General features: G+C 42.6%; 1 protein-coding gene across 5 annotated transcripts; it reads left to right on the top strand.

Annotated features, from left to right (window-relative positions):
• Positions 1–1,330: 1,330 nt before the first annotated feature.
• LOC126985978 (protein FAM76A-like) lies at positions 1,331–11,751 on the top strand. Of its 5 annotated transcripts, XR_007739230.1 has the most exons (9): positions 1,331–1,534; positions 2,830–2,894; positions 3,106–3,322; positions 3,637–3,806; positions 4,105–4,183; positions 4,552–4,617; positions 6,799–6,942; positions 7,228–10,777; positions 10,914–11,751. XR_007739230.1 is itself a non-coding variant. In XM_050841667.1 (8 exons), the coding sequence occupies exons 1-8, from the start codon at positions 1,454–1,456 to the stop codon at positions 7,456–7,458; spliced, it is 1,053 nt and encodes a 350-aa protein (XP_050697624.1). In that variant the 5' UTR covers positions 1,331–1,453; the 3' UTR covers positions 7,459–11,751. The 5 variants fall into 5 exon arrangements, 4 of the variants coding, with proteins under 4 accessions (XP_050697624.1, XP_050697638.1, XP_050697636.1 ...); XM_050841667.1 differs by having other exon boundaries at positions 7,228–11,751; XM_050841679.1 differs by having other exon boundaries at positions 1,334–1,534; positions 3,670–3,806; positions 7,228–11,751.
• Positions 11,752–12,289: the final 538 nt, after the last annotated feature.

The following is a 12,289-nucleotide window of genomic DNA, read 5'->3' as shown; positions in this document are numbered from 1 at the left end:
AATAGCTTTAGTTGATGGGGATGAGAGCTATTAGGCAGAAACCGATAAATGCAATATGGAGACAGATGTGGATTCCGAAGTTAATAGCTTGTTTAGTGACAGTAATATGCAGACTAAGAATAGGATAGGAGGCTAGAGGAGGACAAAGGGGCAATATGTGCTGAATCAGGGCTGTATGGAGACATCTGGTGTTCATCATTCAGGCTGCGATCTGCTTCATCCTCCTCCTCGTCCAGTACTCCCTGATCATCTTTCTATAATTCATGCTCTTCCTCCCTGGTGGTCATCTTACCCCATCTTCCTCCACTTCCTCCTCCCTGGTGGTCATCCTTCTTCTTCCTCTTCCTCCTCCTCCTTCCCTGATATGTTCCTCGATCTTTCTCCTCCTCCTCGTCCTTCATAGTGCGATAGCGTTTTAAAGAAAGGATAGACAAATAATATACAACCACTGAGAAGCAAAGTGTGTGAATAAGCTAAAGATTGCTTGATTGATTGATAGTTTAATGTTGCACGTAAACAAAGGAGAAGGGAGGAGCTGCCATCCCAACCCCCAGGCAGTAGTACATACATCTGATTACACAACTATAATAATACATGTGGAGGTAGATTGATGATTGAGTGATTGATAGTTTATTGTTGCAAGTACCATAAAACGAAAAAGACACAATGGTAGGAGACAAGTGCTAAAAAAAAATAATAAAAAGCCTTGATTTAGTCAGGGGCCGGAATAGACATAATAAATAAGGGACTGAACATGTGAACTACAATCTAGGGGCAAATGCAGAATACCCACTGAGCACAGATGAGGGAACATTATTGTTAATGAACCAGCCCACCAGCTCAGGCAGGTCCCTGTGGCCGCGGTAAGCACTAATAGCAACTAGGACATTGCAGGACAGTGATTGACCGTGTGACCCCCTGGCCTGGCACACAATTAAGCTGCAAGGCACAGGGTCAGCCCGGCACACTGACCTCTTAGTAATATCTGTAGCCCAGCCTCAGCAGCATCACCACCAGATCATAGGATGCACTAAGCCTCCCATAAGTGTGGGTGCAGAAGCGTGATACCTGGGCATAGTACTAGTGAATGCTGGAGGGACAATTAATTAACCATCCTGCTCAGACCAAAGCAATTAAGCTGATTGGTGATAGACTCACTAACAAGGGAGCTAAGAAGAGAGGACCAATAGGAGGACAAATAAAATAGAAAGCGATACACGAGGTAAAAAAAAGAAGAGGAAGAATTAAGGAGGAGGAGAAGGCGAGATGCAGGCCATTTTTAAAGGAAGAAGAGGAAGAAAAAGGAGGCCACAAGGAGAAGATGAGGAAGGCGTCGAGTACGATAATTTAGAGTCCTCATAGCGAGTGTCAGTTGGTCAAGGTGGCGGAGTGAGTGACGCTTATTTGTCCCCCCTGGCGCCTCCTCGTCCCCCATGAGCAGCCCCTGAGCACCATGTCCGCCTTATTCGCCTGCTCCCGCTGCTTCAGTCGCCACCCCTTCGAGGAGCTCTCCCAGGGCCAGCAGCTGTGCAAGGTGCGGCGCCGGGGACACGGACGCCAAGCTACCCCTCAAGAGTCCTTCTGAGGGGGATTTCCCGACGTCCTTTGTCCTTTTGGGGTGGTTTCGGCGTCCTTTGTCATTTTTTGGGGATTTCCCGACCTATGTCCTTTTTGGGGGGATTTCCCGACCTCTTGTGTCCTTTTTGGGGGATTTCCCGACCCTCTGTGACCTTTTGGGGGATTTCCTGACCTGTGACCTTTTTGGGTCCTTTTGGGTTTATGTCCATGGGGTGTCCTATTTGTATCCGTTTCTTGGTGTAGGATATAGGGACACGGACCCCTCCCATGTCCTTTTGTTTGGGATTTCCTGGTGCCCTGTGTCCTTTTTGGGTCCTTTTGGGGTGTTTTTGGTGTCCTTGTTCTTTGGGGGTGTCCTATTTTCTTGGTGTAGGATATAGGGACACGGACACCAAACTCACCCTCAAGTGTCCTTCTGAGGGGGATTTCCCGGCATCCTGTGTCCTTTTTGGGTCCTTTTCGGTGTCCTTGTCCTTGGGGGTGTCCTTTTCGTATCCTTTTCTTGGTGTAGGATATAGGGACACGGACACTGAGCTCACCCTCAAGAGTCCTTCTGAGGGGGATTTCCCAACCTCCTGTGTCCTTTTTTGGGAATTTCCCAACCTCCTGTGTCCTTTTTGGGTCCTTGAGGGTGTCCTATTTGTATCCTTTTCCTGGTGTAGGATATAGGGACACGGACCCCTCCCATGTCCTTTTGTTGGGGATTTCCTGGGGTCCTGTGTCCTTTTTGGGTCCTTTTAGGGGTGGTTTTGGTCTCCTTGTCTTTGGGGATGTCCTTCCCTCGGTCCTATATTGCTTTTCTTCACCATGTCCTCTTTCCCGTTCCTTCCGTTCATCTTCTTCCTCTCATGATCTTTTTTAACTGTTGGGGATTTCCTGGGGTCCATGTCCTTCTTGGGTCCTTTAAGGGATGGTTTGGGATTACATTTTAATTTATATCAACTTCATTTAAATCAAACAACCCTGGTTATGTTATGTTAGGTTAGGTTTAGGATACCTTTAAATACATGATAGCCAGCACTTATGGTATTGATGAACAAAGAATGACCTCACTTTGTTGTATAGTAAGTCTCATTTGTAAGGAAGCATATATGAATTCTGGAATCAATAAGGCCTAGATAATGCATGCCTACTGTACTAGATATAAATGTTTATCTGATGAAAAAATAAGGAAAAAAGGAAATTGTCTGGCAAAGGCTATGAGTCAAGACCTAAGTACTAATGGAGCTTATGTGACTTTTTTTTCCACAGGAGTGTAGAGGTTCCTTTCCCATTGTAAAATGCACATATTGTCGAAGCGAATTCCAGCAAGAGAGGTAAGGCACAGGTGTTAATGGTTTTAGTGTACAATAATCTGGTAATATATATGCATAAAATGAACTGTATAGCTTTTTATTTATTTATTTTTATTTTTTTATTTTTTTTACATCTGGCCTCTAGCGCCGGTAGGGTTTCTTCAGGGGCCTGATGGTTGGCCGGAGGTAGCTGTAGCTCCATCTTTCATCATGGCATTTACTCGTGTTTCAGCAAAAGCAGCACTGTTACCATCTGCAAAAAATGCGAGACTATGGTCAAGCAGCACGGGAAGCCCTCAGCCTGCGAGTACTGCAACGTCATAGCCGCCTTCATCGGCAACAAGTGTCAGCGGTGTACCAACTCAGAGCGCAAGTATGGGCCTCCACTATCCTGCGACCAGTGTAAGCAAAAGTGTGCATTCGACAGAAAGGATATCGACAAGAAGAAGGTAGGCAGCTGTCACCATTTGTTTACTGTGAAGGCTGATCTTTCTTATATCATTACCAAAGCTTTAGTTGCTGACTCTTACTATGAGTTAGATGGGAGAAGGATGAACTAAACTGATATTCTGTATATTTGTAGTGGATATCACTGAATTATGTGACAAATTTATGATCCTGTGTAAGCAAGATGGTAGAATAACAAAAAAAGGAGTGAATTTAAGAAGAAAAAAATCTGATTCCACTGAGACATGGTATTATTTTATCATTTTATATGTAAGAAAATAGTATAATGTCTTGTGTCTGCTTGGCTTGGTTATAGGCAAGGCCATTTCTGAGGTGTGTTGCCCTGCAGGTGGACGGGAAGCTGCTGTGCTGGCTGTGTACATTGTCTTACAAGAGAGCCCTGGCCAAGACCAAGGTGACAGACCCCGCCAGACACTCTCACATCAAGCTGGGCTCTCGCTCCGGCCATCACAAGGATAAGGAAAGGTAAATACAATTAGTCATTGATTTCGACCAATTGTTGTTAAAAAATATAAAATTGGTCAAACGTTTTTGTAAAAGAAGCAAATTTCATTATTCACATTGTGTTTTGGAATCAATAAGGCCTAGATAATGCATGCCTACTGTACTAGATATAGGTAAATGTTTATCTGATGAAAAAATAAGGAAAAAAGGAAATTGTCTGGCAAAGGCTATTAGTCACTAGGAGTATCATCTAAAGCTGCTGGACGTATAGCCTACGGATGCTCATAGAAGTATTTTTTTTTACTCTTCCTCCCTCCAGACACAAACTGAGTGGACACAACAAGCGTCCGAACCGCCCTGACGTGACCAAGATGCCGCAGGAGGAGCCCCCAGCCAAGGTATCCTGACCTGACATGAGACTCTTGAGGGGGCATCAGGGAATCATTGACATTAAGGCCTGAAGTTCATCCTCACCTCAGTTCAACACATTGAAAAAGACTTTGCATCTATATGTACTGCGTAGGGCAAAGCATTGTTAGCCTTGATGTAAATGGAAGCACTCAGAGGTCACTGTAATGTCTCATACAGGAATTGGTAACATTTTAGCCAAGCTGAGTTGAAGCTTTACTAATTGTTGTCTTTATGTAGAGAAGAATGTTGTTGATACACTCACCACAGACTTTAGGTTGATTCAGTGTGACTCACAATGGTTTCCTGCCTAATCCTGATCCCTTGTCAAAACTTACAAATCTTTTTCGTGTTTCAGCTGGGGTTATATGATACAGGCAAAGACACTCAGAGTATGGAAATACATGACAATTTTAAGGCTTTGGTAAGTGAAGGACATGAAAAAAATTAACAAACAAATATGCAAATAAAAAATGGACATTAAAAACTCCTTAGTTGGTTATAAGAACTATGTAAACCAATGCTTCTTGAATATGAACTGAGTTTTAGGCAATGAAGAGCAGGAGACAGTAGAACCCTGTTAGTGGTACCCAAGGTAGACGCTCGCTTGCTGTGTTTCTTTTGTTGGTTACAGTCCGTGAAGCGTTGAGATCTGTCCCCGCAGAGTCCGCCGGGGACCCGCAGGCAGGGGCAGCGCTGCGCCGAGTGCTTAGTTGTGGTGTCCTCTGCACCCACTCATGCTACGCAAACAGCACGCATGATAATTGTCTTGAAACCATTGATATGTGATGTCCTTCACTCTATTCACTAGTGGTATTTTAAGGATACTCTGATTCTGAAAGATATTAGCAATAGTGGTTTTTATACCAGTTTATTTTGAATACTTTTACAGTCCTTAATAAGTCTTAGTTGAGCTGTGTAATGGAGGAGGAGTCTGTTTACAGCCCCAGAGCCTGTGGGTGGCTGTGGTGAGGAGGCAGACCCGGCAGTCAGGTGTTAGGGCCAGGACATTGCCAGTCCCGCACAACACGGACGTCACCTTCCTCAAAGTTTCATGCTGTGCAGCATTTGGCAGCCCTTTTCCGTACCATGCCCATGCCACTCTTACATATTCCTCTACCATTTTCTACCATCATCAAAATCTCCCATGGGAAGTTTTTAATATTAATAATAAAAAATGCCATTTGCCAGTGGTAGAAAAGATCACTTGGAATCTGATTTTTATCAAGATTGAGAATCAGAGTATGAAATTCATAATTGTGTGTGTAGTATCCTCTGCACGTAAGTCAAATATTTAGGAAATTAGCAAGTTTTCTTGCCAAGCTGTTAACTATTTGGGAAGCCATGGATGAAAACTTCTGTATTTGTAATGTTTAAGTACCATACTGCATTATGGATGGTAAGACTATAATAGTAGTGATGAAACTGGGCTCATAGCATGTAAGGCTTTGTTGTCACAACAGCACAACAGATACTGAAGTGAGCAGGTGATCCATCAAGCTGTTAAAACAGCTGCTTCCCTGAAGCTGTGCTGCTGCCGAAGCAGTTTTTCTTAAATATTAATTTAAGAGCAGGCGAGGTAATTAAAGAATCCCTTCAGCTAGGTGTCCAAGACCCTGTGGCTCTGCCAGTTACCAGAAAGTGCTTCCTCTCATACCAAGAAGATGCCACAAGCTGGAATCAATCAACTTTTTGGTCATAAGTCAGGTCTCACAGAACCACCGACCCCCATTTTACAAGTAGCCAAAGGCTGTAAGCAAACTCTTGGGTGGTTGAAGACATTATTGTACTCATATATGGTGTCTGCCAAAATGTTTTGGGGTCTTTGGGAAACTTACTCCCACTCTGCCCTGTTACAGTTTGTTATGTAAGTCATGCAGGGTGGCACACACATGGGGTGGTGTTGGCTGGTTGCATTGTGCTGTTATGGCTTACACTGCATATTTATCTTTGTAAAGACGACTAGAAGCATCACGCCCAATCTCATATGCAGACCAAAGCATTGGCTGGTGCCGTGTTGTGCTGGGCCGGGCAGTGCAGGACAGTTTTGTTTAGCCTAGTGGTGGCGGATGAGGTGAGGTTATGCTCCAAAAACTTTGATCAAGGGTGAATGTGGGAGGCTTGGAAATCTTACCTGCAAGCTAACAGGGTTCCACTGCACTCAGGTGACTTCAGTGAGTATGTGAATTGTAGTTTAATGCTCAGTGTGTAAGCAAGTGATGGAAAGATCCAGTTGTTGTGGATTACAGTTCTTGTAAACATTTTGGAAACTATACTTACATGAACTTACTTGAAATATTACTTTTTTTTTATTTGGCTGTTCATTCATTGATTTCATCACCGCATTTGTATGTGAATTATTCTGTGAAAGTGTTGGACATCTTGAAATTGTTAATACTTTGCACTGTTAAAGGTGCTTCCCTTGATATATAGAGCAGATGCTTGAATTGTACTAATATACACACAAGTTTTGCTATGTCTTATATTTTCATGTAGGCCACACACACCTGCCATTCTAGAGGTCCAATTGTTTTACACTCTGCGCTGGCTGGGCCACACGCTGCAACGGGCTAATACGAGGAGGAACCTTTTATCTTCTCTGCAGGTCTCCAGGAACTCAGGGCCGGTGCGCGACGACCCGGGCACAGCCGACCAGCTGGTGCTCATCACTCAGCTGCGCGAGCAGATTGCACACCTGGAGAAACAGTTATCAGGGAAGGATGCACAGCTCTTAGCAAAGGAGAAGCAGGTATGTAACTATGTCTTTATTGTCCTTTGTTTAATCTCACCCTTTCATTTATATTTAGAGTTGTGTAAGGCACTAATAGGCAGCCACTCTGTTCTGTCAAGCTTTTATATTCACATTACATTACAGATAACAGTTATAAGCCTTGTAGTTCCCATGATCACTTATGAGGTTGGACAGCCAATGATATGCTTCCAACTCTTTCTGTCCATTGCTTCAGCCTCTCCAGTTTCCATTGTTGCCAAATCCCCTGTTCCGTCAAGCCTTAAACTCCACCTTACCTCACAGATGACAGAGCTGAAGGCCTCGCAGTTCACCATCGAGCAGGAACTCCGCCAGAAGATGAAGAACGTGTCCCGAGAGTTCGACAGCAAGATCGAGCTGCTGCAGAAGAAGATACGCGAACAGAGCAGAGAAATCGCCCTCCTGAACCGAGCGAAGAAGAAAGGTGACAAGGGTGCAGTGCTATCGGCCACAGACGGCGGGTCCTCGGGCACAGACAGCCCCTCGGTGGGTTAGGTTAGTCCGTCTGTGTGTGGCTGTGACGGTGGCGGTGGAAGCGTGTCTCTGGTTTGTGTTCCTCAGGTGTACAGTCCTAGTTTCAAAGTTTGTCATTATTTGTGTCTCCACGTCCATATGCATCATCATAATTTATTTTATTCATGCACGGCTGACATGGATTTTGTTTTCTTGAATCTGTTGAGAAATTTTTACTGGTTACATTAGCAAGCATTTTTTTTTGTTCAGTTCTTTGGTTCTGATATTCTTTGTGAGTTCATTAATAATCGTTTGAGACACTTGAAACATGGTATGACTTCTGTGTGTTGAACAAGTAGACTAACTGAAGCAATGCCTTCAACGAGATGCTTTTCCTGCTGTCATGACTCAACCGTATGAGTTTTGTGCTTTTCTCCGTGTATCTTATTACCCAGCCTTGCCTTGGATGGCCCTTAAAGCTTCAGAGGGCAATGGCTCACTCCTCATAATCCTCTGTGTATTACTACTAGGTGTCAGTGTATAAAAATGTACTTCATGTCCAAGCTCCAGGTGTATGATTCTGTACAATATTGAAATATGCTGAATCTGTACATATTACATTGTGTTAATTTACTTGAATCATCATTGTTTTGTTTTTATTTGTAAATTTTGAAACAATTAGGTAAGAAAGGAATATTACTATTAAAAAGCCGTGACGGATTATTCTGAGGCTATGATATTTTTGTAGAAAGCTGTACATAGACGTTTTAGAACTGTGATGATGAAGCAGTCAATGAGGGGCAGAGTCAATGAGTGGGGCAGAGTCACTGGGCCGTGCTACAAGGCGAATCCGAGAGGTTTCGGGTCCTTACAGAGTTCGGTTTAGGGGCTGTATTACAAGTTGAATTTGAGAAGTTTCGGGTTCCTACTGAGTTATTCACCTCTATGGGGACCGGAAATTTCTCGGATTCGACTTATAATACAGCCCAATGAGTGGGAGGCGAGGGGAGGCTGACGCCGGGCACTGAGCCTCAAGGTCTGCTGGGCATGCGCCGGCAGACCCCAGACCCACCACCCACCACCTACCTCCTGGCCAAGACATTGATTTTTTGTCTCACAGCTTAACTTTGTAAAACTATTTATGTAGAATTTGTAACAAAAATGCTTCAGCCATTATTTATATCAGTTACAACAAAAACACATATTTTCCTGCTCTATAAAGTTATCTTGATGTATACTCGTGTTTGGCAGTCTGCTCTCTTGACTCATTATTGAACTGCTTCATAATTTTATGTCGTGATTTTTGATTCTCTGAACCCCTTCGTTACCGTGTCCAAGATGTTCCTTCCCTTGACCTTAACAAGGCTTGAAGCAGACTTTGAATGTTTGGCTCACAACTAACACAGAAGCAACTTTGTGCTGCTCAGCAAAACTTGTGGGAATATCTTTGTCTTCCCCTCAAACCCATTACTCTTGTGTTTAAACTTTTAACTTTTTTTCATCCATGTCCATGAAAAAAGACATGAGGACTTCCTCCCTTTGTAAAGCCTTGCCTTTCATTTTGCTCACAGTGCCACAAAAACTTGATTTAACTTATCAGGAGACTGGAATCTTATGTGCACAAATAGACACACACACCAAATTATTCTTTGAAGAAAGCCTAACTGTAGCGAAGGGGTTGGTGACTTATACCTCCGGCCACTGGCCTTAGCAGTGGTTGGGAAGGCCACGCAGTATTAGTGACTGGAGACAGCCCCACAGCAAGGAAGGGAGTTCACGCCGTGGGTGATAAAGATTCAATGAGCAACGTTAGACAAAATTATTTTTGTAAAACCTTGAGTGTCTGAAACTATGATCATGTTCTTTGCTTTAAAGCATAATAAAAAGTATTCTTGTGCAAAATCAACTGTTATCTTGCACCAACTTTACTGCCTGGAATCGTGCCAAACCTGTTCTTCAGCTTAACAATGTCAAAATCATGCTCACCTTAACTCTTCCTGAGATTTTTGGCATTCAGCCAAAAACATCTTCAATAATTTACCTTCCCTTTTCTCTTCTTCAACCTGACGGCACTATACAGGTGTCACATCAAACTCTAAACCTGAACTTTTTGCTTAAACTTTCTCTTTCAATTTCTACTTGACGATACAGGGCATTTTCCTCCCACACCTCTCTCTCCGTCTTTACTGTGCCTGATGATAACATTCTTAATAACTATCCCATGCCCATTGTGTCTAATTCATGTAACGTCAGCTGAAAATTCATGTTTCTGGGAAGACTGTTATCTGCAGGATGGTTATATGCCCAATACAAGTCATGTCTGCTAGTTTTGCTTATACATGTTTTAGTTCTGATATGAGCTTATTGTACATTGGTCATTTGTAAGAACAATGGTCTCTGTAACTGCCAGGTGAGTGATGTGAATGGGAAGGTGATATATTTATTTCTCTCCTATTCCTGTGTTGACCAAGGTAATGAACAAGTTGGTGTTGGACTGTTCGGTGTTGAGTGGGCGGGCATTGTGTTTGTGTGTACCCGCTGCATAATGTGATATTAAAACACATATAAGGCTGTTCAGGTATTCTAAACGCCCGTGTATTTTCTCTTAAGTATTCATATTATATCATAGTCAGAACAAAAGCCATCCTCGAAGGGGCAGAGTCAGGTCAAACTTATAGTGAGGATAGGCACAATGAGCTCAACAAAGGTCACAAGGTCACCAGGGTCATGGGTAGACAAATATTAAGTGTAAGTGGATATATTTTTGAGGCTTGTACGCACTATAGTCCGGCACAATTATGAAGTCCTCTTGGGTGGGGGCTTGAACCTCCTCACAGCACTGCCACATTACCCCCAAGACATCACTCTCTCCCTCATATGTCAGCTATGTATACTATATGAAATTGTGTGACAAATATTCTGTAAACGCTAAGTAAGATTTGGCAGTGGTATGGCCAGGGTACTTTCTGACTAGGCTCCACCCATTGAAGTTCATAGCCGAGTCTGACAATAGTTTTCTTCAGTGCTATACTAATGAATCAATGTGCGTGTGTTTTCTGTTGCTTTGATTTTCTACGATTGTCAACGAACAGCCCCAAAAAAGTCGTCGTCTTCGTTGAAAATGATTGCCTAAATTAATGAGGCCTTATATGAATTAACTGGTAATTGGTATTTAGTAGAGTAATTATTTGGGTGTGTATGTGTGTTGGTGTCTGATCTTTTTGTTCATATTATCAAGCATTACGGATGTGTTCAATATGTAAAGTGCTGGAAAAGTTCTGAAACTAATCTTGGTTATGTTCTTTTTCATTGTATTGAGAAAGGAAGGAGGGCTGTATTGAGATGTGAAGGAAGGGAATAGGTTTGTGAAGTGAGGGCAATCTATGGAAGCCTGTGTAAAATGCTGGAGAGGTCCTAAAACTAATCTTGCTAATGTTCTTTTTCATTGCATTGAGGAAGGCAGGAAGGCTGTACTGAGATATGAAGGAAGGAAATAGGTTTGTGAAGTGAGGCCAATCTATTGAAACCTCACTGAAAAGTAGTAGAAAAGTCCTTAAACTAATCTTGCTAATATTCTTTTTCATTGCATTGAGGAAGGAAGAAAGGCAGGAAGGCTGTATTGAGACATATAGGAAAGGAATAGGTTTGTGAAGTGAGGCCAATCTATTGAAACCTCACTGAAAAGTAGTAGAAAAGTCCATAAACTAATCTTGGTTATGTCCTTTTCACTGCAATAAGGAAGGAAGAAAGGCTGTACTATCATGTGAAGGAAGGGAGAGAGCAGGCTAGTATGATGAGGCCAGTCTGTCAAAACCTGCCAAGTATTTCATGTGCAGTGTTGATGTTTACAAGGGCAGCCATATACCATAACGCACCCTTAGCTTGTGTGTGTCTCCCGTGTATTACTCTTCTGTGTGTGTAAGTGTGTGAGAACAGCGTGGCATACAATCCTCTCAAAGATTCACTAGTGTGTGTATATATAATGCATCATAATTCAAGTTCATTATTTTCATTTTTAAACTCTGTACAGATGATGTATACTACTACACTTGATTCATGTATTACTAAACTACATCGCCGCCCGGGTAGTTGTGTTTAAGATATCGGCATTCGTTCATTCACTCACTCATCACTGTTAAGGTTTAAAAGACAGGAAGGTAAGGTTTGTGTGTGGGAGGGAGAAGAAGAAAAAGACGAGGCGCTGGAGGGTCATCGTCCTCTGCTATATCGAACATAATTATCTCTTGAACAATCTGTCCATAATATCATTGAATTGAAGTCGCATGTAATTTGTAACGGAAGGTAGTTACTTAATAAAAAGCCAGCGAAAGAGAAGATGTTTACTTATGCATGTATTGGTTGTGACTTGGGGACTATCCTCTTATGGGTTTTGCATCCCTGCCCACAAAATTGAAATTGACCTCTCTTTTGGCCACTCCTCTCAACTCTTTTTATAGAAGCAGTAATTTGCGGGCTTTTTTTTCATTACTGTACTTTTTTTTACCCTTAAGCTGTCTCCTTTACGGTAAAAAAAATGCTAGTGTCATAGGGTGGGCAAGGCGATGCACCCCCTTATGTATGCCCCCATTGATTGTGTAGATCAAGTCCAGGATAACTCATGATCTCGGAGCTATTTGACTCCCACCTTTCACTATGGCAGAACGAACAGGTGTAGGATGTAAACATAGTATTGTCACCTTAAATATTAATACTAGGGTGATTTTTTTGTGTATTTTATTGTATGTATTGTATTTCTCTCTCTCCCTCTCTCTCGCTTTCACTCTCTCTCACTCTCTCGGTCTCTCTCATGTTTGGGGTTGATAAAAGTGCTGTTTCTAGTCATATCAATTTGCCCACTTGGCTGTGTGATGTA

The sequence above is a fragment of the Eriocheir sinensis genome, chromosome 5 (assembly GCF_024679095.1).
Source record: "Eriocheir sinensis breed Jianghai 21 chromosome 5, ASM2467909v1, whole genome shotgun sequence".
In the NCBI taxonomy this organism is placed as follows: domain Eukaryota; kingdom Metazoa; phylum Arthropoda; class Malacostraca; order Decapoda; family Varunidae; genus Eriocheir; species Eriocheir sinensis.
The sequence above is the reverse complement of the archived record's forward strand: the minus strand, read 5'-3'. Positions and strand labels throughout refer to the sequence as shown.

What these genes read in the sequence shown, in the direction of transcription:
- LOC126985978 (XM_050841667.1), top strand. Translation starts at nt 1,454, where the DNA reads ATGTCCGCCTTATTCGCCTGCTCCCGCTGCTTCAGTCGCCACCCCTTC. An exon ending in AGGAGGAGCCCCCAGCCAAG is followed by an intron (nt 4,184 to 4,551) that starts GTATCCTGACCT and finishes TTCGTGTTTCAG; the next exon opens with CTGGGGTTATATGATACAGG. An exon ending in ATGACAATTTTAAGGCTTTG is followed by an intron (nt 4,618 to 6,798) that starts GTAAGTGAAGGA and finishes TCTTCTCTGCAG; the next exon opens with GTCTCCAGGAACTCAGGGCC.